General features: G+C 47.6%; 2 protein-coding genes across 3 annotated transcripts in view; both read right to left on the bottom strand.

Annotated features, from left to right (window-relative positions):
* The window catches only part of ULK2 (unc-51 like autophagy activating kinase 2), a 39,777-nt gene extending 29,576 nt beyond the window's left edge, over nt 1–10,201 (bottom strand). Inside the window, exons 1-3 of the mRNA XM_035560876.2 lie at nt 9,470–10,201; nt 8,149–8,241; nt 6,886–6,927 (exon numbers count right to left, since the gene is read on the bottom strand). Of these exons, the coding sequence (XP_035416769.1) occupies nt 6,886–6,927; nt 8,149–8,241; nt 9,470–9,562 (228 nt within the window). The 5' untranslated portion in view covers nt 9,563–10,201. The remainder of the gene's footprint in view (nt 1–6,885; nt 6,928–8,148; nt 8,242–9,469) is intronic.
* Nucleotides 10,202–16,751: 6,550 nt separating this feature from the next.
* NLE1 (notchless homolog 1) lies at nt 16,752–23,763 on the bottom strand. 2 transcript variants are annotated; one of them, XM_035560878.2, is made up of 13 exons: nt 23,710–23,763; nt 23,361–23,504; nt 23,062–23,279; nt 22,891–22,970; nt 22,552–22,628; nt 21,081–21,178; nt 19,746–19,938; nt 19,472–19,607; nt 19,058–19,104; nt 18,705–18,907; nt 17,610–17,769; nt 17,450–17,520; nt 16,752–16,955 (listed from the first exon to the last, which is right to left on the bottom strand). In XM_035560878.2, the coding sequence occupies exons 1-13, from the start codon at nt 23,713–23,715 to the stop codon at nt 16,943–16,945; spliced, it is 1,446 nt and encodes a 481-aa protein (XP_035416771.1). In that variant the 5' UTR covers nt 23,716–23,763; the 3' UTR covers nt 16,752–16,942. The 2 variants fall into 2 exon arrangements, with proteins under 2 accessions (XP_035416771.1, XP_035416770.1); XM_035560877.2 differs by having other exon boundaries at nt 23,062–23,504.
* Between the last annotated feature and the right edge of the window lie 77 nt (nt 23,764–23,840).

The raw sequence follows: 23,840 nt of genomic DNA, 5'->3' as shown, positions 1-23,840 counted from the left end.
AAAGGGAGCTTCTCAACAATACCACTTAGGAATATGAAAAACAACCAAGATTACATACTGTTTCCAACTGCTGTTTAAAGAAAGTCGTTCCTACAGACTACACCAGATTTTCCTTGGCTAGCATTACTCAGCTTTTACTGATGGATATTATTGATTAACAATAGTCAAGTCATTGGGTTAAAGTCATAGTAAGAAGTAGAGTGTTTTTATTGTGGATTGGATATAAATCTTTTTAATTTTTATTTTTGAAAATATCAGGTTAGAGATTTCACAAAGACATTTTCCTAGCCTGGTCAAAAGCTGTATCTAATTGGTACTGCAGAAGAAATATTTTGTGCAGTACGGGTACCAAGCTCCCCAGCCACACTTGATCCCAACTTTAACTCGTAACTACATGCACTTTTCAATATCCCACCAATGCAAGCAAAACAGCTTCAAAACAGCTGAAGTTTTTCATCCCTTCACAGTTGTTCACATTTTGCATTCCTGTTCTTGCCCAGCCTGACTGGGAACATGATCTCTGTTTTGGGAATACATTCAGAAAACACAAGTCAATTCTGTAGACGCATTTCTCCCTAATAAATTATTTTGCTGAAAAATAAAGCGATCCCTATCATCATTCTCCAGATGAGCGATTCCTGTTGACTAGCTAGGCAGAGAAAAGTGCTCAAAAAGGGAAAGATAAGTAAACCACCACGTTTCAGATTTAACGTTCAGGAATTAAGCTGACCTAGCAAGCTATTTTAAACTGCTTCTTGAAACAGATAGCAACGCTTTCAAAAATTTACATTCACATACATGTCATAAAATCATAACAGCTGGAGCTGCTCTGGCCTACACTTCTACCTAGAAAAATAATCAAGCAAAACAAATGTATGCTGTGTTTAAACAATTATGGAACATTTTCCCAGCATACCTTGCCTTATTTACTCAAAATTTTCTTGACAAAAACCTACTTTTACTTCTTATTCTGAATCGAAGTTTTACTTGCAAGATAAAGTAGAAGATAACAAAGGCTAATAGGAAACCATTTTACAACTCTGAAAGCTAACAGGTAAACCTACCAGACAAAGATTAGGAGGCAACATATTTGCCAAAAATTGCCGTGTTTTAATTCCAGACTTCCACAGTTGTCTCAAGGGATGTGAAGTTCCAACCCAAATCACAGGCTCAGTGCAGTAGTTCCATTTAAAAGATATTAATTGAAAAAGAAGTCAAAACATTCATGGTTACTTCTGACAGCTGTTTTTAGAACTCTAGCATACTGGCAGAAACATACCCGAGATTTCTTTTTGGATAGGAAGTCCTCCTTTAGAAAAAGATAAAAGTCTGCAGTGAGTATTTAGTGAGCTGCCAAAGGAGAAACCATGGCAAGTAATTAGTTACTCTGCTTTTGCTCAGTTTGTAGATTCTGTTTAGCTGCAGTTTATGATCTGAGTCCCAAGAGCGTGCAAGTTAGCCTGACAGCTTATGCATTGCTGTTATCTGATTTTCTGACATGTTAATTTGTGCTATATTTGCTTATTTATTTTTTGGCCAGGAACACACTCTTCATTTTTTGGAGCATTAGATACATTTGGCAAAAGTTCTAATGATTTAGTGAAAAGGGACTGGTCCAGATCTTTTTAAGGCTATTTCTGACTGCATTACAGACACTCTCACTTTGCTTTACAAGTGCACTGCACCGGCAGCTTCTAATGTGTTCAGCTCTGATCACGTCCAAAGGCCTGAACATTTTGTTAGTTCTCACTAAATGTTAAGTCTCGGACTAAATGTCAGTTGACACGTGCCCATAGGATTCAAATAGCGTGCACGCTGCCAATTATTCACATAAAAGAGCAATCAGCCATGGGATATGTACCACAACAGCAGTACCACTCATTTGCTGGTATGTGAATTGCTGTACTTAAGTAATATGTATGGGGGACAGTGAAAGAGGCCGGCGACTGCACAACACAAAGGAAAGGCAAAATTGTTCATGGCACACCAAGCACTTAACATGCTCAAATACTTAAAGATCATCTGAAACAGTTTTGAAATACAGATTACAGCATCCAGGCATAGCAAAGGAGTTAAGGACTATGTAGCAACTCCAAACCTTTGGTTCTGGTGGTTAAAACAAACTAACTGGCTATCCCTAACCTTCAACACCTAGGCTAGTGTCATTCCTTGCAGTCTGATATTGTTACCCGCCTTCCAGTTTGCACCAACTACACAGTGGTATTTCAGAACCTATGCGTTTTCTAAAGGGCGGGATTTTCCTTTTTGTTTAAAAACATTTGTCATGTGGCGGGGAAATACAAACCCAGAAAAATGGTCTGGAAAGCGTGTTTTCCTATGACTACATCCACGCACAGTAAGGATGGATGCTGTCAAATCAAGAGGCCTCAATCAAACAGCTGAAGAAAAAAAAAAGACATTGAGACGTCCTCATTTAAAAGATGATGGTTCAGAAACAGCTATGATGAGAGCACGGAGGCAATCAAAGCTGTGACACACCAAGATCAAGAGCACACACCAGAATGCCTGAAGCCACCGCCTCAGGAAACATGCAATACGACCAGACCAGCTGGAGTCCTTGAGTAACCCAGACAGGAGCACTTAATCCCTTCAGTAAAACAGGAGCCATAGATAAACACCATTCCGTCCACAAGCATCCCTAGTAGGAACTGACAGGCACTTGTATGGGAAAGGCCGAGGAATAGGTACCAAAGGATCACTGGCTTTGTTCCCACTAGCTTTCGCTGCTTTCAAGGACAGGAGAAGCAGCTGCAGTTATTTTGTCTGCTCTGCGTCAACGAGCTAAGACGAGAAACAATTTATGTTCAGATACTCTTTCTCCAGTAACAAACTAGAAATTCGTTCTCTCTATACTACTGCTCAAATCGCAAACTTCAGACTCCATACAGCGAAGACTAATTCATTCTTCTAAAGCGCAATCTCCAAGATACATTACAGGCTTTCATCCTGACGGCTGACACTCTAAAGAGGTTTTGAATTAAATTATTTGCTAAAACAGGCACTGTCTGGCACTGTGTGAGATTAGTTCTACTCGGCACACACTTGGGATCATGAACTGCAGAAAACTGTAAATTCGTGGCCTAATAAGTATAGCACATTCCAAATAACTTACTGATACCTTCAGTGCAGTACAATATTTTATCCCAGGACCACAATGCACTTCATGCTGCTGAGTTAGAGGTTATTGTAGACTCCTTTTGTTTTTGAGAAACAAGGCTCCATTTTCCCAATTAATGTGATCCAAGACTCTCAGATCTTCTTTTGCAGGATGAATGATATCTCACAGCACCACCACAGGACAAGAGCTGCATTCCTATACCATTGCAGTGACTCAGGTGGTTTTTATTTTTGAAAAATACCAACCTCCTGCCCAAGAAGATAAGTAAAAAATGTCTCAACAGGTTATGTTTTAGAATCCATCTATTGCACTCTGCTTTTTGCTTCATGAAAAAAGTAATTTCACCTTGACAGGTGAGCTGCATTTTTCTTCCAAAGCCCTCCTACAGCAAAACATTTGCCTCTCACAGACTGAAAGCTCATATTTAAGCATCTCCACAAACGCCTTCAGTCTTAGAACCATTCATCTCCAAACTCAGTTTTGTGCAGCTCCCTGGACTTCTGAGCTGGCACAAAAAACATACTCTGCTTACATCAAATGCATAACTGCAGACCAAACCTGCCAGAACCGCACGTGACCACCTTACGGAAATTGAGGGCAATTATTGTGCTGGCAACAGAACAAAAGATTTTAATGCTGACCAATACATATTCAACACTAATGGCACACCAGTTCTTTTGGGGATGTCTCCAGATGAACGGTCATTTCCAGTAATTTAACTTAGTGGACCCTATATATATTAAGGAATATAAAAAATGGTGTTCATAAGAAACTGAAGCAACAGCACTGTAGGTTTTCAAGTGTTCATATCCTAACGTTAGAAAGGCTCACAAGTTCTCCTTAGATCCAATCAAAGCCTTAGCAGTGTATGTCTTTTTATTACACTCACTTGTGTGACTGGTCGCAGATGCAACAGGAACATAACCATAAATGATCAGAGATGAAAGAGAAGGAATGTGTGTAATTACCTCATGTGAAAAACAATTCTAAATGAAGCCTTTTGCAATATGTAAAATATTAACTACCCTTTCTTTCTAAAGCTTAAAAGATATATTTCAAATTGCTATGCAGGCTTACAGCTTTAATCTCCAAGTACCATCATTGAGCACAAATAATTTCACTTAATATTGTGAGATGTAAAAAATATTTATTATTCATTGCAATTAATACACCTTTTTTCACTTATTTTTGCCACTTGCATTGCACACCAGCTTTTTTTTTTTTTTTATCTGAACACTTGGTACAACAAACAGTTCTTCAATTATTCAGATAAACGGTCTGCCTAGGAGTGCATTTGAAATGTGAGCATTTAAGAAAAACTTCAGACCAGCAGATCTATAAAAATAAAACATACTCCCAGTCACACTGAGAACTCCCTACTATGACACAGACCCCACTGGCTCCAGCATAGAGTAAAAAAAATAGTTTCTATAACTTAAATATTGTTTAAATTCCTAAATTCTTATCTACTATACTATATGTCCATGTACACAATACTATGACAAACAAAAAGAGCAGTACATGCTAGAACATGAAATGCTAGAGAAAATTAGTAGGTGTAGAAGCCTACTAGACATGTGAATGCCTTGCATAGTGTTCATTCTTGCTGGGTTATAAATTAATATAATCATACAAGTTAATGACGTATAATATTTCACAAACAAAGCCCTGTGCAGAAAGGGAAAAGCTTATTTGTGCAAGTGTCACATCCTCTGGACCATATTTTGCACAGCAATTTCCTCTATAGAAGTAGCATTATACTGCCAAGCCTTATGTTTGCCATGAATGTATTTGAAATATATCCAAGGTATGAGACACTTTTTCCCTTCTCTCTGCTGTAGCTGTTCTTTTTATTGAAGCGCAATGGCCAGTGACAAACAGGAACATCTCAAAAGGAGAATACAAGGCTGACCAATCATAAAGTACTGTCACTTATAGGGGCACCCTTTTCTGTGGTAGAATATAAAAGCATGAAAAATGTGTTTCTAAATTACTTTTAGGTGAAGAAATAAACAAGTATATAGCTCTGTCCTTTCTTCCCTTGTGGATGTTCCGTATAGAAATAATAAGAAACGAGAGCTGCTCCAAAGCTTCAAATTAGAAGATGATGTTAAATCATCACAATACATTACATCTGGTCAACTACCTTCAGGTGGAGCTGCAAAGCTTAATAAGCAATCTTCACATGAAACAACTGTAAATGATAAATCCAAAATTCAGCTGCTTACTCACATGCCAACATCCTCCATCAACAACTCCAGTTTCTTTTAAGGTGTGCGTATACACTAAATTCAGGACGCTGACAGATTATTTCCATTTAGCATTACTGAGGAAAGCCTGGTCTCTTTGAGAGACTGCACTTTCCCTTTCAGAGCAGCTAATATCATTCAAAATGCAGAGTTCTGAAGTCAGGACCCAAAAAGGGAAAGGAAAGACCTCAGGAAAGAGTGTACGCATCCGAATGGGAAGTTTTGAAGCATAATCTGTTATTACTTGAAACCATCACTTTGTATCATAGGTCAACAGAAGCTGATATATGTCCTGCAGTACTAAACACAATAAAACCTGACTTTACCTGGCGTATATCCTCTGAACACAGATTTCTGTAGCTACACAAGATAACACATCTACACGTAAGCTGAAAACCTTTTAGGATGCAAACATGTAAAGACAAAATAGTTGAATACTGTAAAAATTTCTATTTTGTACTGCTTTGTCTACGCCATGCCCCAAGGGTGGCTCTTAATAATTTTATTCATAAACGTAATTCTGTATTTAAGATTAGAATTGAGGCCAGGAGACAAATGTATAGTTCTTATTCAAGTCGAACAAATGGCTGCACACCTTACATCATCTCATATTTAGCCATTACTCAACACTTGCAGGCCTTACAATACAAAAAATGTACTTCCTGCTAAGTAGAATGCACTACTCTGGATAGGCTAGAAAAGAAACACCTTCACCTTGTCAGGTAGAATCCTGGGAATAAAAAGAGGAAGACAACTTGAAGCCACCTAATCCTTATGTCTCCTAATCAAAAAGATCCAAATGTCTGGTTGGCTTTTATACTTTATCCCCCCCCCATTGGAACACAGGTATGTAACAGCAACATACCCATGTGATGGTGATCTTCTGCTTCCCTCAGTTCTCCCTCACCATGACACAGGGCTATACAATATATGTCTTTGCCACAGAACCCTCAAAAACACTGCTCCTTTTCTACAACAGTATTTTCAGTTATGTTGACTTCTTAATGTCACTTTGCTTCATCCTTTCAGATCAACTCCTACTAGCACGTTTTCCTTTGGGTGTAATCAGTCATTAACCGCAAACATCCACTTTCCAATTAAATTAGAGGGCCAAAGAAACAATGCTAATTCAGGAGAATAGTTACTGCCACTGATACAGCTCCCAGCCCAGCCAGCTGATGCTTCTCTCTGGAGACAGGACCAGACTACACAAACAGTCTCTGCAGAGATTATCAGGCTTCCATTTGCTCCCGTGCCTGGAACTAAACCAGATTCCTCACACATTTCTACCCCAAAAAGAGACAATATAAAATAAGTGTGTAATGTGTTGAATATGAGAACATCCCCCCGCCACTGCCAGGAAAATGGATTTCTTTTTCTAAATACTGCATTGATTACAGAAAAAAAAATATGGCTACTTTGATCTACTTGATATTTATAGGCATTATATTTTAATAAATAAAATTTAAAGAAAAAGGCATCAAGGTATATTTTTACCTGGACATCATAAAGAGCTACAATGTTCTCATGCTGAAGTTCCTGTAAAACAAAATATTTATATTATGGCAATAGCCTGATATTATTTTAAATTTAATATACCAGGTAATAATAAAAGATAACCAAGTTTTACAAAGAAAGGTAGTATATTTTTAGACCATTCGATGGAATTTGGAGGAAATCCCAGCTATTTAGTCTATATATTACACTGATAGAAAATTAGACAGTATCTTCCGAGGTCAAAAAACATCTGGTTCAAGAATATATTTTCTACATCTTGTTATAGAAAATATTACAACACACGATCCTTTAACAAATACTGAAAACTAAATTTAATTATAGTCTCAAACAATTTCTTGTTTAGGGGAGTAACCAACTATGCTATTTTCAAGCCAACCTTCTTATTTTACAATAAAGTGGAAAACAAGCCAAATAACATCAACTACAACTTGCATAACAACTCACGCAGTTATTTGTAACTGTTCAAAACAAAAGCAACTCTTTGCTAAGCACTTGCAGCACACAGACCCAATGCTGCAATTTCTAGTGTATAATATATAAACTAGAATATATACTCGCATATAAAATAGAAATAGATCTCAAGAAAGTTGGAAACAGCACTAAACTTGACAGCAGTATTGATTATTACTGCAAAGGTACATCAGATGAGATGCAGTGAAGTTCAGAGAGCAGAGAGTGATAAGACACTATCCAAGCAGACATTTCTATAAAACAGCACTGAAGAACTAAATGATGCTCTATTTCCTTCATTAAAGCCACACTACACTTTTGAAGTGAATTAACTCAGAAGTGGGAAGTCTGCCCCAGGAATCATACTCAGCATGCCAATTTTAGTTTTTGAGGCATCTTTGAGGAGAAAAAAAAAAAACAAAAAGGATCAAGGACCTGTATTTTACCCTCTGCTGTGACTGTACAGCTTGGGAAAGGTGGTGCAACACTAGGCATCCTGAACGACAAAGCTTTCTGTATGTGCAATAAAAGCACATACTGGTTCTACAACAGTTTTTCACTTATAACAACAAAAACATGCCCTTAACCTGTTGTGAGAGCATTTCCAGAACTAAAAAAGTATCTCTTCTTTTTTTGTTTTCTTAGTTCTGAATTTCTTCTGGAACTAATAAAGATGCAAAAGGCATAGCAACAATTACTGTGATACTGCACATGACCCAGAATGAACTGCGTCAAAAGTCTCTTTTCCTTTTCAAGTAAAGCAGCTTTAAAAAATCACTGCAATTAACATACCTTTAAGATTTTTATTTCTTTTCCAAGTAGGATTTGTGACTTTGACAAGTTCTTTTTGTTAATACTCTTTATGGCTACTTCCCAATCCGTTTTCTGCAAACAACCAAAAAAGTATTGTCAGTTTAACATATATATATGTTTTTTAATTTTATCCACTAAAAAGTATCTAGTGAAGCACAAGAGAAAGAGCAGAGAGATCACCCCTACTCTACCCACCGGTGATTACTACATCACATGACACCATTAAGAACTATTTCATTCCACAACAGTGAAGGCAGCTATTAAAATCCAGCTGCAGCTAGACTGCATTTTCATGGATTTAAAAGCATTACAAAAAAATATTAAAACAAAAATAATCATATCCCATTAGTTCTTCAGTCCCATCCCCATGATGAAGTCACTTTTATTCTCTGTTAGACTTCCCAGTTTTGGCCTTCTTGAACTCCACAGCTGAAAACTATACGAGCATTTGGTTTTTAAGTAAATATATAGTTTATTTATTGTATGTTTATATACTGCCTAAAAATAAATTGTCTTTGGCATCATCTCCATTGGCCTTCAAAGCTTCTAATGCCTTTTTTTTTTTTAAACTCAAAAATCTCTGTGCTGTGCCCTTCCAAGTTCTTCCCCGATGCTCCCGCAGGGTCAGCGTGAAGACTTATTTTCTGGAAAGCACAGCACTTCAGGCACCAGCCCCAGAATAAACTCTTGCAGCATCAAGAAACCATAACCCAACTATGAATATCCGGGGTGATCGGCGAGCCACGCCAGGAAACCAGACACCTCTGAATTTCAGAAATCTTCCTCCAGTCCCCCAGGAGACAATTTTCCACCGGGTCCCTCGCTCCCCAGCGAGATAAACATGCCCCTCCTGACAAACAAAGGGCTCGGCTCCCCTGCAGCTGCAACTCCCGGCTCGCCGTTATGTTAGGAAGCTACCAAACAGCAGGGAGGAGAGGTGAGAACAGGGCTTAGCCGAGCTTTTTGTTGATGTTTTTATTAAACCATCATCATGATAATAAAAGAGAAATCGCTTGGCGAGGCCGGGTGACGGCGGCTCGGCTCAGGCCGCCGCAGGGCCCACCTCTGGGCTCCACCGCCCCCGGCCCGCTACCTCAGAGCCCACTCTACACCTTTTTGTCTTTTTTTTTTTTTTTTTTTTTTAATTTTCCCTCCCCCCAACCCCAGAAGTCCCCGAAGGCCCCCGGTAGCTGTCACCCCCCGGCACGGGCTCCTCAGAGCCGCGGCCCCACCGAGCGACCCCGGCCCGGCGGGGGTTGTGTAACCGGCTGCGGGCCGAGCCCGCCGCTGTGGTATTTACCTTGCGGTGGCGACCTTTGAAGACCACAGCAAAGGCTCCGTGTCCTATCAGGTCCTTCTTGCTGTACTCAAAGTCCCCCACCACCTCCATCATCCCTCAGGGGGGCATGAAGCCCCGGGAAGGGGTTGGGGGCGGGGGGGGGTGGGAGGAAAACAAAGGGGCTCTTCCTCCAGCCGAGGCAGCTACAGCCGCCTCACGGCAGCCGGCGGCGGGCAGGGAGCCTGCCCCTCTCCTGGCTGCCCCCGGCGGCCGGGGCAGCTCCTCTCATCCCGCGGGGGCAGCCGCAGACCCCCGGGCCGGCGGGGCTGCTGCAGGGCGTCTCCGAGGCGAGGGGCTCCGTCAGGCATGGGGAGGGGAAGGGAGGCTCTCAGGGGCCGGCCGTGAGGGGACAGCTCGGCATCGGTGCCGGGACGCGGGGGCTTGCTCAGCGGGGAAGGGGGCTCGGCGCCCTGCCGCTGCCCGCCCCCATGGCCCCACCACAGCGCGGACTGCCGGCGCCGCGGCCCCTCTCAGGGAGCGAGACCCAGAGCATCCAGCGGGGCGAGGGGGGGGAGGCGCGGCCCGCGGCTCCGAGGGGGGCTGGCGCTGTCTCCTCGCCCCCCGAGGGAGAGGAGCGAGCAGGGAGGGTGCAGATAGGGGGCTCTCAGGCCGCCGCCGCCGCCACCGCCGCCTTCCGGGGCTCCCGCCGCTCAGCCAAGCGCCTCCTCTGCGATCCGCACCCCGCCAGCCCCGGCTCCGACTGCCCGCAGCTCCGCGCCTTTTATAGGCCGCATCGCGCAGGCCCCAGCGCTCGGCTTCTTCCGCCGGCGGCCAAAAAGTGCCTCACCCCGTTTAACCCGGCGGGAGCGCGAGGCGCGGTCCATCCGCCGCCATCTCCTCAGGAGTCCGGCGTCGCCTCAGGGCCCCACCGCCATCACCTCAGGGCTCCGGCGGCGCCTCAGGGCCCCCCGCGCCCCCACACCCGGCGCTGGGGGAGCCACGGCTGCTGGACACAGGCCCCCCATCCCCTCAGGGAGCACCGGGGCCGCACACACGTCCTCGTCCCGGCACCTGGGAGGGACCAGGCTGAGGCCAAACTCGAGTTTCAGCCCCTGCCTTCCCTGGAAATCGCTCCTAACGCGAGCTGCGTTCCCCTTGGGCCACTTCCTCAGCCACCTCAGGCCTGCCTGAAATGAGGGACAAAGCTGAGGGGCCACCAGGAGAGGGGGGGGCCTGCCCACACCACAGATCGGGGCAGGGTGAGGAGCCACATCGTGAGGCAGCAGCAGAGGTAGGAACGCAGAGGTTAGCTCATCCCACCCAGCACCGCTGCCAGGATGGCGATACTGCTTACCCAGCACCTCAGGGCTCACCCTCAGCCCTGACCCTACTCCATTAGTAAGCAAGATTCTACATCAGAAGAAACTTAAAAGAATGGAGAAGCAACTGAGGAACACACAGGCAAAATGCTAATACAGGTAAGTGCCCTAAGCCAAAGACACTTCTCATGTTGCTCGCTCTCTTCATGCAGAGAACGGCCACTCTTAATTTGCACTCTCTTCCCCCAGCACTTCTAGATCAGCCTTGGGCAGTTTTCAGCAACAAATACAAACAAAAAAAAACACCCTCCAAAAAAAAAAAAAAACAAACAAAAAATCACACCATACACCAGTCACATGGAGACTTTGACCTTCACCTCCAGATCTACATAATTATGCTCCTTTCCTTTCCTCACTGTGCTCTTTCATTTCCTCTCTGCATTTTCCATCATGCCACCTCAGCATCCAGGTTTCACGTGTACGAGACGTTTCAGGCCACCCAAATATCCCCATCTGCCCCGGATCCCGTTGGCACTCTGGTCACTACACATGGCAGCAGCAATGATTAACCCTCCTGGCTGTGTGCCGTCAAAGGGGCAGCAGGCAGCTGCCAGACACAGCACTACTTGGGATTTGGGCACTTACAGACACCACAAGGCGTGCTTTGGGATCTTGTTGGGCCAGAGCTCAGACCCCACACACCTGTACTGCTCCTTCTCTCTTGGGATCTGCTTTCAGTGCTGCTAGATGAAAATAGTGACCTAGCAGAGAGTTACACAGTTGGCCCTCTCATTATTCTTTACTTATCTCCCTTCACTTTCTGTAACTCAAAACCAAGAACTACTAGAGTGGTGCGCCATGTCAAAAACTCCACAGCTAAAGACTTCTCCAAAGATAACACACCTGCATAAGAAATATTTAGCAAGAGATGAGGGAATATTGACAGCTTTATGAAGGATATTTTAAGCTCTAAACATTACATAGAGGCATCAGAAGAATCCTAACACATCTATTTTGTGCCACAGAGAATTAAGAACTTTAAAAAAAATCCCTCAAGATCAAATTCACCCTTTATTTTCTGCAGTTCTGAGCACCTATGCAAAATTCCTTTGTGGCACTAACCTAACAAGTAAACAAAAAAACAAAGTGAAGCTGGCCAAATAATTTCAGCAGCTCAGAACACCACTGTGGAAGGAATAAATGAGATGTAAAAATATTCTAAGTTAATCATAAATTAAGGTGTTGGTAGTAACACAAGCACTTTCTAGGATGTATTCACAATGCCCCTTTAAAACCAGGAAAAAGCCCACAAGTCTCAATGTGTTAAATATTCTGACTCACAAAATAATTTCCCTCAGAACTGGCTGTTTATTGCCATCCACTGATTCTCACATTCAGTATTAATCCTCTCAGCACCAGTGTGTATCTTCACCCCAAAGTCTAAGTCACAAACTGCATTTTAGGGAACATAAAAAAATAAAAAAATAGAAAGATCCCTTCTGAACTGAGAAAGCCACTTTAGGAATTTCTAAACCACCTGCTCTGCATTACACTTCAAAAATGAGACACGTTTCCCTTTGGTAGCAGCCTGTCTGATGTCCTTTTGTCCTCATAACAGGGCTGGAGCCCTCAAGCAGGTTTATTTCAGCACAGCAAGGACAAAACAGCAAGGAGATTTGACCAGAATAACTAAATACACTGGCGTAGCACTGGGATTTGAACAGGATCTGAGGGGCTGAAATCTGAAAAAGCACTCAATGAAGGGCTGTGGAGATTTGCATGCAGGTCACTCATTTGAGCTGTCTCCTTGAGAAGTCTTTGGGAGAGTTTCTAGGTGTCAATATTTCCAGCGTTATGACTACAACAAACCTATTTACAGACAGCACCTTCCCTTGCTTTTGCTACTGCAAGAGGTTGGAGATGAAGCAGACTGTATTTGCCCGCCTTTCCTAGAGAGCCTTGTTGCTGGAGATGCTGGGAGAGCAACACACGATAACCCGCAGGGCTCGTGCTGCTCCTCCCTCACCCAGAACACACGCAGAAATTCACCAGTTAGCACTATCAGGCAGCAGCAGCCCTGCAGCACTCGGAGGGATGCAGCTTTCTGCTCTGACAAAGTCATGCAGCAGGACAATAAATTACCCAGTGCACTCGAAAGGCATGGCTGGGCAGTGGGCACTAGCACTGCAGTCTGAGAGGCCATGGTGATTCTCCAAAAGCAGAGTACAGCGTGCCGAGTTTATTTCTTTAATATCATTGCCTGGGCAATGGCAGGACTTACACAAACTATCAGCCAGCTGCAGCTCAGCAAGGACAACCAACCTTCAGGGTGAGGGAGAGGAAAACAGAAAATAACATTACTGGAGAGGTATTTGTGGCTTTCTCCTGGCTGCACTACATTGGTTTGGCCAAATTAGCCCCTCAGATGTGAGCTGGGACTCGTGATCACATGAGGCACAGATCTGGGAAGGAATTAGCACCTTCCACATTGCTTGCCTGAGCACACAAGAGAAGTGTGCTTTCATCTGGCAGGAGTTCCCCACTATACAGACATCACTGTTCTGAGTTTCTATAGTACTTTCATCAAAAGCACTGATGGCCTTTATGGTAAGCCCTTTTCTGCCATACCGCCAAAATGCAGCCATTTCTGAGGGAAACATTGCCTGAATGGTGCCTAGGTTCACCCAAAGAAAAGCAGAGAGAAGATTGTTTCTCCTAATACTCATGCAGAATAAAGATGATGCTGATTTTCTTCCTGTTCATCAAAAGATCTTTTTTGCATCTCTCTCCAGACAATAAGTATGCACATGGAAGTTAAATTACTGATCTGGGAAAATAATCAAGAGATCAGCTGAGTCAAGCAGAACATGAACGCGTGACTGCAAGGAACCAGGATCTCGGGAGCACAACTTGCAACACCACTTCACCAGCTTTCCTGCCTGGGTAAGCAGAACACACAGCCCTGAGAATGATTTTCAGAGGGATGCTAAAGCCCCACTTATCTAAATCTACCCCCAAGGGACAGGAACCTGCCACCTTTCCCACTCCTCTCAGCTCTGTCCTGGTCTGCCTACTTCACTCTAGGTGCGCTCACTGTTCTCTTCTCTCCTTCCCTCCCTCCATCATACCCAGGAATTTAATCAAGACAGGTAAGCCTTTCTCAGCAGACTGGCATGCTTCCCAGTCCTTATCACCACTGTCCTCCCTACTGGGGATTTGTAGTAAAATTAATGGTGGCACAAGCTGAGTTATCACAGCTTTTAAAGGAGAAAGTGTCCGATGGCTCTGTGGCAGAAGCACTGTATCAGCGGAATATGCTTTAAATTATTCTTACAGTATCAGTGAAAAATAAGGTCCTTTTGGTAGAGGCATACCTGTGTGGTATACTTAATAAGTAACCTGGGTGAAACTGGATTGAAACACAGCAGTACATCCTGAGTTTCCTATTGCACTGGGTTTGAAAACTTCAGGTGTTACAGCAAATTTTTTGGTAAGTGTAGCTATAGGTACAAAGCCATTAAAGCTCATGCTTGGCCTTTGACAAAAAGTAACATCTTATCCACTAATAACACCATCAAGCCAAATCAGCAAAAATTAGCTAATTAAAGCTCCCATCGCCAGGAGAGAGAGGGTGATCAAGTGCTACTTTGTCTCCTGCCAGAAAGGAGCCACCCCCGAAGCAAAGGGCAGCAGCTGTTTCCCAGCACACAAGTCAGTAAACTGTAGAGCGCGGCCCGAGAAATGCCACTTCCAAATAAAACGGGGAGGAGTGTTATGGGATTGCTTGGGAATACAGCTGGAAAGGGGCCAGCAATTAGTATGCATGAAGGCTGGTCCTGTATGAATGATAGAAATGGGAGCACCTGCTTAGGATAGGAAAATACGATTTGGTCTCTGTGAGAACTCATCACATGGTGTGGTTCAAAATCGACTCACTATCAGGTCAAAGAACGATTAAGGTAGGTTTGGTTTTGTTTTGTTTTGTTTTGTTTTCTTTGGCGTGAACTTACAGGCCCTCTCTTCAAGAGTTCTCATTTTGCTTTGGAAAAGGTTTGTGCCCCAGCACAAAGTGGGTTTTAGGCAGGCTCTGCTCTGTGCCTAATATTACAGAAGTAGAGTCTGAAGGGATGGCAGGAGCTAACCTACGTCAGAGGGCACAGCAATGGCTTTGCTTTGGAAATCAGTGGACAAGGAATTGGTCTTTAAGTATACAAACACGGGCGAGCCAGTACCTGCAGGATCACTTCCCCCACCTTGGAAAAATCACCACTTCCAACACAAAATGTGTCGCAGATCAGTGGGGCACAGTGACCCTGTGCAGCCCAAAGAGAGTTACACACTACCAGGAGCTGCAGAGGCTCCTGCTTGCAGCAAGTCAAACCACAGGACAGAGCTGAACTCCAGAAGATGGGTTGTTTCCCCTACAAAACTGCACAACAAAGGCTTTTCGTCTGTGACCAGAGCTCTGCCACCTGCATGCATGCTCCTCTCCTTCCCAAGGGCATAGCAGTCTGGAGGGGACAGAATTATCAGCTACAGTTTTAAATCATCCTCTGCCCTAACGTTTACCTTAGCAAATTACGAAAGGCTTTGTTTATGCAGATAGATGCAACATGGCCTTCAGTGTCAGCAAGAATCAGCTAAAGGAACCATATGAATGAAAGAGCAGGTACAGGATATTGAGTCCTTCTCAAAAGATCCCATGAAGATAGAGCTCGCTGATTTGCCTGGCTGAGAAAGACACTAACAACAAAAGGAACCAGTTTGTGTTCTCAGCTGTATTAAAGATGTAACACTTTGTTCCAGTGCTTTGCTCATCTGAACACTTCCAGACAAGCAAACAGTCATGACTGCACCATCCCCTTTTAATTCTCCAGAGAATCCTGCCAGCAGGAATAAAATCCTAAAATGCATCTTCTGCAACTGGGAACTCTGTTCTGAGTGGCAGTTATCACTGAGTAGCAACCACAGTATGAGGGTGATGCAGAATGTTTTGGTCTTCATGCTAATTTGCTGCAATTAAAATCTGACAATATATTCTCTACTCCTTATTAATCACCTCCTGATTTTCACTGTTTTATAACCATCCTGGAAATAAAACTTAAATCTAGATCTATTTGCCTCATGACTGTTGGAAGCCTGAAGTGACTTATAGAAAGGCTCGTAAGCAAGCTTACAAATATATAAACTGACAGTGAATCCCTCTCACCCACTGGGCAAGTAAACACACTTGAGAAACTCCAGAAGGAGCCAACTCTGTGCAATAGAAGTTTTGCCATTTACTGTGACAGCCCCAGCCCTGCTGTCAGCACGTATCCAGGGCAAGGGCCATGCAACAACCAGAATGCCTGCTCCATCCTTCCCCCTCTCCATCCCTTCCTTATTTCCTCCCTAGCAGTGGATGGGAAATGAGCACGCTGTTCAGAGGCACAAATGCCTCATTTTCTCATTTCCAAGAGCCACTGAGACCTGAAAACTCAGCACGGCTCTAGCAGTAGTTTGCAGTTCATGCCTGTTGCACCCAGGCCTGAACGGATGAGCGAATAGTTAGCTGTTGTCGACGAGGAGGATCACTGACAGATAATGCTTGGCACAGCTCATGGGCATGTAGGCTGAGTGGAAAGGCAAAACCTTACTGGAATAACGAGGAACCCCCGAGACCTTATTCTCAGCAGATCTTTGTCCCAGGCAAGCAGCAGAGCACAATTCTGCAACGTAATGATGTGCTGTATTTTCCCCTTCCTCTCCCTCACTCTGAAAGCCACACAAAGATAACCATTTCTGTTCCCACTAAAAGCCTTCATGCCTGCAGGATTCTTCACGTGGCAAGGAAGAGCATGAGCTGTCCCCACCCTTTGCTTTTACCTTCCAAGGGGGCAGAACACTGTAAGGCTGAAATTTCAAGAAAAAGCGGGCTGAGATGGAGACAGATGAGATATCCCTCCTGTAATGTTCAGAGGAAATAATCCCACAAAGCACAGCTCTTAATAAGAACCGGAATTAAAATTTCCTTAAATAAATATAAGGAAAGGGTCCATGAGGGAGAGCAGGTAACAGGAACAAGGAGATGTGCTCAGGTCAGCCCCTGCTGTCCATCACCTTCCGATCTCCCAGACGGATCGAGCCGACGGGCAGGGCAGCTTAGGACAGGAACGGTGGCTTCGTGTCGCTCCTCCTATCTACGCCATCTGTGGACAGAAAGAGCTGTTGAGTCTCTGTGGTCTGGCACCAGTGCTGCCGCACGGCCCAGCAGGTGCTGGACGAGAGCAGCACAGCAAGGACCTTGGGACCAGGTTCCTTCGTCAGCTGTGCTCAAATGGCAACCGGCTCACAGGAATTTGTCTGTCTGCATAACTGGGAGACACAGCAAGGTGAGAAAGGAAGGCTCTGACCGATTGGTACAACTGCTCCTTTCCCTCCTCCAGCCCTCTGCGGGAGGCAAAATATCTGAGTCAAGTTTCACCACTGACGGCTCGGTTGGAGGGACTCTGCTTTCTAGTCATCTCCCAGGGGACAGCAGCAGTCCCTGCACTGAGGCAGGTCAGGTCTCTGAGCTGGGATGTGGCCTGCGCTGTACTCTCAGAAAGGAGAGAGCATGCCCTAACCGTGCAGGTCTCTGCAACGAAACTGCAGATGTGGAGTGGCTGTGACTTCCTCCATGGACGGACCACAGGCTACTTACATCCGCAAACACTTATCCTTCCCTCCACTCGCTACCCTTTGTCCGTCTGGGCTCCAATCTGTTGCAAACACCTAGCACAGGGAAAGACCCAGTTAATTCTGCTGTCCCTGGAGGAGTCAACATTCCTACCCCTCTCAAGCACCTCGGCTTGACCACTCACCTCGTCCGCATGGCCGGGAAGATCAATGGCCAGTTTCTTTGTCTCAGCATCCCAAACCTTCAGCGTGCTGTCGCTGCTCCCGCTCACCAGCAAGCGGCTGTCGGCTGACCAGGCGATCTGATACACAGCCGAGACGTGTCCCCTCAGCGCCGTCAGGTACCTGGGGCAGAGGTGGCATGACCAAAAATTGAAACAGATTTGTTTCAAACCTGCCCTTGCCTTGTCTTCATGCTTCTACCCTGGTTGCAAGCAAGTGCTTTGGAGCCCAGAACACTCCGATCCATCTCACACTTTGCACACGTAAGGCAGTCAATTGCAAAGTCAATTCAATCTGTCTAAAACTCCTCCCAGACAGGCTCAGAGCCTTCTTGAAGACAGGCCCTTCATCTCAACTCCTCCAAGAAACCCTTATCCAGCTGCAACATTGCAGCCTCACTGGACAGGTAACTCCTTCCTCTCTAGTTGAGCAGAAACATGCCTGGATGTAGAAAGACCATTAAATTACTGACGTTAAGCCAGAGCTCATTGGTACAAAGGAGAACAAGGGAAGGACTGCTGCCCCACGGAGCTCACCAACACTCTAGCAGAAGGTTAAAAGCTGGATTACAGGGACATCCAAACACCAACAGCACCACTTGTAACTACATGAATTTGCATCATCCAGAACAAGCTGTTCCCTGGCACGGGCATTGTTTAAACTGGGTCAGTCTACAGCGTGCAACGCACACATCTTCAGGAGAGCAGCCGAGTGGAACATCCCACCCCATCGCAGCTGTGCCTGCCCCAGAGAACCGGCCCTGCAGCAGACAGCACGTGCCACATGGGTGCCAGGCAGCACTGTGGCTGGGTAACAGCAGAATCCCATGCACTTGGCTAAGCACAGGCCCTACAACATGAGGAGCCCACCAAGGGACTTCCCAAGGGCAAAGAAACAGGAGTAGAATTTTTTTGTGTGAGGTTAAGGCTACAGAGATGCTGAACACAGCAGGGAGCTGCTGACAATGACACTGGGGCACTGCCCATCTCTGTGTAACCTGCACATCACAGGCAGACCCAACACAAAAACCACCTCTGTAAGAGGACAGAAAAACTCACTTTCCTGTCCTGCCATCCCAGAGCTTTATTGACTTGTCAAAGGAAGCACTAGCTATTATCCGCGTGTCTGGTGAGAACAGGACTTGGTTAATCAGTGCCTGGTGGCCTGTCATTCTCTCCAGTGGCTTCTTGTCTTCTGCTGGCTTCCAAAGAAACAGCGTGAAATCATCTGACCCCGAGACGAGCCTTTCTGGTCCTGAGCCCTGAGAAAGGGATGACAGAACCCAATTCTTGTAAGAGCCAGGTGTGGAGAGCCTGGAAACACACCCAACAGCCAACCGTGCGCATTTACTGCTTCCACCAGCACTAGTGTTAAAAACCACGGCAAGGGCAAACTTTGCAATGGGACTTACCCTGACTTTTTCATACCTCTGCTGTGCCTTTTCCTTCAGTTCTGCCACTAAAAGAGAAAGGGAGAGGACTAAGAAGAAAGACTTGAAACTGTGGGAAGAAAAGCAACATTATAATCCTATGATGCCAATTCCAGTTCTGACTCTGTGGGCCAAGCAAACACATTTGTGACTGTTCAGCCTCTTCCTCTTTGCCAAGGACCACACTGGGAACTGAAGCCCCTGAACTCAAGGTGGTCTTCTCATCCCCCAGACTGCTCAACTCCGTGCATGCACAAGGAGTATCACAGCTGTCAGCATGACTGACACCGGCACAGGGTCTGCTCCCAGCTCTGAAGACTGCTTCAGCTCCTGGCAGCATTAAGAGACACCAGGTCTCGCCACCTCCTCCACCCTACAACGCAGCACTGCACTTACAGGAGCCGCTCACATCCTGCGGGTTGATGGTGGCTTCAGCAGGTTCGAAGGCACCGGTGCGGAGAACGTAGTCGGTGCTAAGGGCCATGGTGTTCACCCAGTGAGCGTGGCCCTGCAGGGTGCGGCAGAGGACGCCCTGGATACAAAACCACATGCTTAGAGAGGGACGGGCAGCACAGAGCCAGACAACCCATGCCAGGAGGAGCGGACAAAGCTCCAAAGCTGCGTGCGGCCCCCTTGGTCAGCAGGCCACATGGCTGCCCAGCCCACTTACGTCCTGGCTCCTCCAGACTTTGATGGTTCTGTCCTGGGAGGAGGAGTAGAGCAAGCCATCGCCACCCCACTTCACGCACGTCACCGACTGCGTGTGGCCCGTCAGGATTTTGTCACACCTGCCCATCACCGTGTCCCAGATGCGGACACTGCCATCCTTGGAGGCACTTGCCAGGTAGCGGCACTCCGGGTTTCTGGGAAAAAAAGACCATCAAACCCATTTGCACTGCAGGCACAGCTAAGATCTTACTCCATCAGCCTCAGAGGATTTAAGAGCCCCAAAGTTTCTAGAATACAACGTTCTCTTTTGGCTTAACACCAGAGAGAGGCCAGGCAGAGGCAACTACAGAGAACCTGATCCCACAGGCAGGGGATCAGCAGACAGATGCTTCCCTCCAGACCAACTCTTGGGCTGAAAATGACACTCGCTGGCTCCTGCTACAACGCTGCTCTCAGGAGTTTCCCTTTTGTTTCCCTTTATCTGGCTGCTGACAGCAAACCATCCTCAAAGAAAAAGCAAAAACAAGCAGCACACTAAGCCAAGCAGTCTGGAGACTTAGTAACAACTGACAGCACCACTGGCAGTGCTGGGGTGAGGAAGAACACAGCCCTTCCTCTTGTGCAGCTGGCTGGAGACAGGGAAGTCGAGCTCTGGCAGGGTTGTCTCCCTGCTCTCCATTTCCTGATCCTCCTTTATAATCAGTTTTTGCAAATCCAATTAATTGTTTGCTGGAGTTTCCTACCGGCAAATTCAATTTGCAGGGCTCTGCTCTGAAGGGACCCTTTTTTTCCTTCTTTATTTCTACAATGTCTTGGATTATTGGCTATAACTGTCCCCCCTCACCCATCTCTCCCAGCCAGAGCTTTAGCCGATCCAAGGGATAAGGAGATTGCAGAGTTAATCAGCCCTCAAGATAAACAAACAGAGGCAATCAGGATGCAAGAGGGCAGAACAGGAGTGCTCTGCAGAGGCTGAGCTCAGGCTCCACGCATGCAGGCTTTCCTGCTCCCATCTCAGCACGCTGAGCAGCTTGTCCAGCACTGTGAAAACATTAAGCCCTTTCCACTTACTGGTACCTCATTTATACGGGGTGAGGGAGCAGAGGCACAGCCCAACAGCAGCTTCCCCAGCGCCCTCACAGGGACTGCGAGCAGCAGCTGCGACTCCTGAGCTGGATGCATTTTTCCTGCCCCACCTCACAGGCCGTTCTGCTGCACACGCTCCCTCTGCGCACCGTAATGGGAAAAAGGCAAACAGGAGAAATGCCCTTCAGGTCAAGCTGGTCTTTACCTTAAAAGTAACAGGGAAGAAGGGCTGGGCTGGCCCCTCACTTACATGTGGAGCGGCTCCCAGCACAGGCACGTGATCCATCTGGAGTGGCCGGCGAGAACCCGACCGATCTGATTGCCGGTGGCTGGGTCCCAGAGAAATATCTGCCCGAGAGAAAGCAAGAGGGTCGTGTCAGGCCACACATCACATGAATCCCAGGAACGCTGAGGCTCCATTTAGAAAGGATAGGTGTCCCCAGTCTTGCGGGGCTGGGATTTACGTTGGCAGATAGAGCAGAACAGGAGGAGAGCAGGAGGACTGGATGCCTTTGCAGATCCCAGCAGCAATCAGCTGATGTCTCAGAGCATGAGACCTGATCGCCCTCCTCTCTGCTTTAGATGCTGCTGTTACAAAAATATCTGCCTCAACCCAAAAGCAATCCAGGTCTCCAGAAAGCCAGCCTGAGCCTTTGACACTCTGCACCAGAGAGTTGGTGAATGTTTAAAGAGCATGATGAAAGCCAGAGAGTGCTAAATGCTACTTATTATCGGATTCTGTGGGCAGGACACATGCTAGTTTTCTGTTGTTTTTTCCCTCTCTATATAAATGCTCATCCAAAGAGCCAAGGCATTAGTCATCTGCTACTTAAGAACCTGGGAAAACCAGAGAACAAGCAGCTCCCTGGGTTAAACTGAAGCCACAACCTGCCTGTTTCCTTGGGCTCGTGTCACAGTGGCCTTCCAGAGCAGCTGCGCAGAGAGCAAGCCCGGGACAGCGCCGCTTGGCAGCTCTGCGGCCACCCTCCATGCTCCCAGACCGTCCGAAGGTCAGAGCAAGCCAAGGTCCCGCTGCAGCCCAGCAAGTAACTGACTTGCTTGTAATTGCAAGCAAGTGCTCCCGCTTCCCCAGGCATTTCTGGAAGCTGCTTAGGCACATGTATTTTGCCCCATAGCTGGGGAAGGGTCCCCTCTGCATTCCTGTAAGAGGGAATTTGTCTGTGTCTGAGCAGGAGCAGTGAAACAGGCTGCCACTGCATGTCTGGGTCATGCAAACAGCAACCCTGGCTTGGCCGCGCAACACCCTGCTTGCTCCAGACACCTCCCTCGTGATGGAGCCGTCTGCCAAGGGCCATGTCCAAATCCTGGACTCTTTCCTGTACAGAGGCAAAAGCATCTGCCACGAGACAGCAGGGCTCGGCGGCGAGACTGCTGCAACAGAAACAAAGCCCTGCCTGGCACAGCTGAGGCGCAGGCCAGCTTGGAGCCACTACTTGCAGCCACCGGGATGCATCCACATGCACAGCTCCTCCAGGGCATAGGAAATCCTGCTACGAACAACCGGACACTTGCCTTACCCAACCAAGCTGCCAAAGAAAACAAGTCTTCGCCCCTAAAGCCCCCAGAGCCCACTTGGCAGGTTGCATTTCGCTTCAGATCAGACCTGCACAGGGTCTCCTGGGCAAGGCCACTCCGCACTCCCCCAGATTCCCCCCAGCCCAGCTGCTGGGGCACCAAGAGACCGTGGTGCCAGCACCCACCTGGCTGTTCTTGCAGCCTGAGGCCAGCTTCTTGCCATCAGGAGACCAGGCGATGCTGAGCACCCAGTGTCGGTGACCTGGCAGAGAAAGGGTGAGCAAGAGTGTGCGGAGAGCTGCACCGACCTGGCCCCAGCACGCCACACCCCCAGGACAGGGGAGAGAATCCTGCACATTCCTTCTTCGCTCTTTACTTCAGTAGTGGAAGAGAGCAACTCCCCTCCAAGGGACGGTGCCATGTGGCTGGCACAGCACCCGAGGGCTGCTCTGTGTCCCTCTGAGCAGGCAGAAGGATCCCTGCGGGCCTTCAGGAACTGCTCCCCTGGCACACCCCACACCCACCTTTAGCTGTGAACTGCGGCGTCTCCGTGCTGAGGTCCCAGAAGCGGACCGTGGTGTCTCCAGAGCCGCTCGCCAGGTACCTACAACAGAAAAAAGTCAGGCTCAGCACGGTGACCGTGGGTGGGCCAGCGGCTGCTGCTGAGCCCCCCGCCTGCACCCAGCCCCTCGTACTTTCCCGTGGGGCTGAAGGCGACGGAGATGACGGCCTCGGTGTGCCCCTCCAGGGAGCTGGTGCAGCGGGTCACCGCCCGCACCCTGAACACCGCCTGCGGCTGGTAGACGATGTCGAGGACCTTCTCCGTCTCCACCGCCTGCCCCGCCAGGGTCTTCTCCAGCGACACCACGATCTCGGCATCGCGGAAGAAGAAGGCCAACGGCACCGGGTCGTCCTGGAAGAGAAGGGGCAGGAGCGGTGGCGCGGGGCAGCCCGGGTGCCAGGACGCCCGGTGCCCCGGGGCGGGCGGCCTCACCTCCTGCAGCAGCGCGTTGCACACCAGCTGCAGCTCGCCCGGCGTGATGCGGAGCGGGACGTCGAAGGGGGACCCCAGGGGCTCCCCGGCCTCATCGCGGAACTGGATCAGGAGCCGCTCCACGTCCTCGGGAGGCGCCGTGCCCTGCGGGACAGCGGGCTCAGCGCCGGGACCCCGGCAGCACAGCCCGGGGACACGGCAGGGCCCAGACCCCCAGGGCCGGGCCGGCAGCGGCCCCCCTTAGCGGGCACCCCACCGAGGGGAGGTGCCCTACACGGGACCCCCACGGCAGCCAGGAGGCCCCGGAGCGCCCCATCCCGCCCGGTGCCGGTCCCGGTGCCCCGCTCACCGCCATGTGCGCGCTGCCGCCTGCGTGCGCCGGAAGCGGCCGCGCCGCCGGGGCGGGACCGGGGGGGGCCGGGAGCGGCGCTGCTGCCCCCCGGCGGCCGGCGGGGGCTTGGGGGAGCCGCGGGTTCGAGA

This window comes from Cygnus atratus, chromosome 20, assembly GCF_013377495.2.
Source record: "Cygnus atratus isolate AKBS03 ecotype Queensland, Australia chromosome 20, CAtr_DNAZoo_HiC_assembly, whole genome shotgun sequence".
NCBI lineage: Eukaryota > Metazoa > Chordata > Aves > Anseriformes > Anatidae > Cygnus > Cygnus atratus.
Note: the sequence above shows the minus strand (reverse complement) of the source record. Positions and strands in the feature narration are given on the sequence as shown.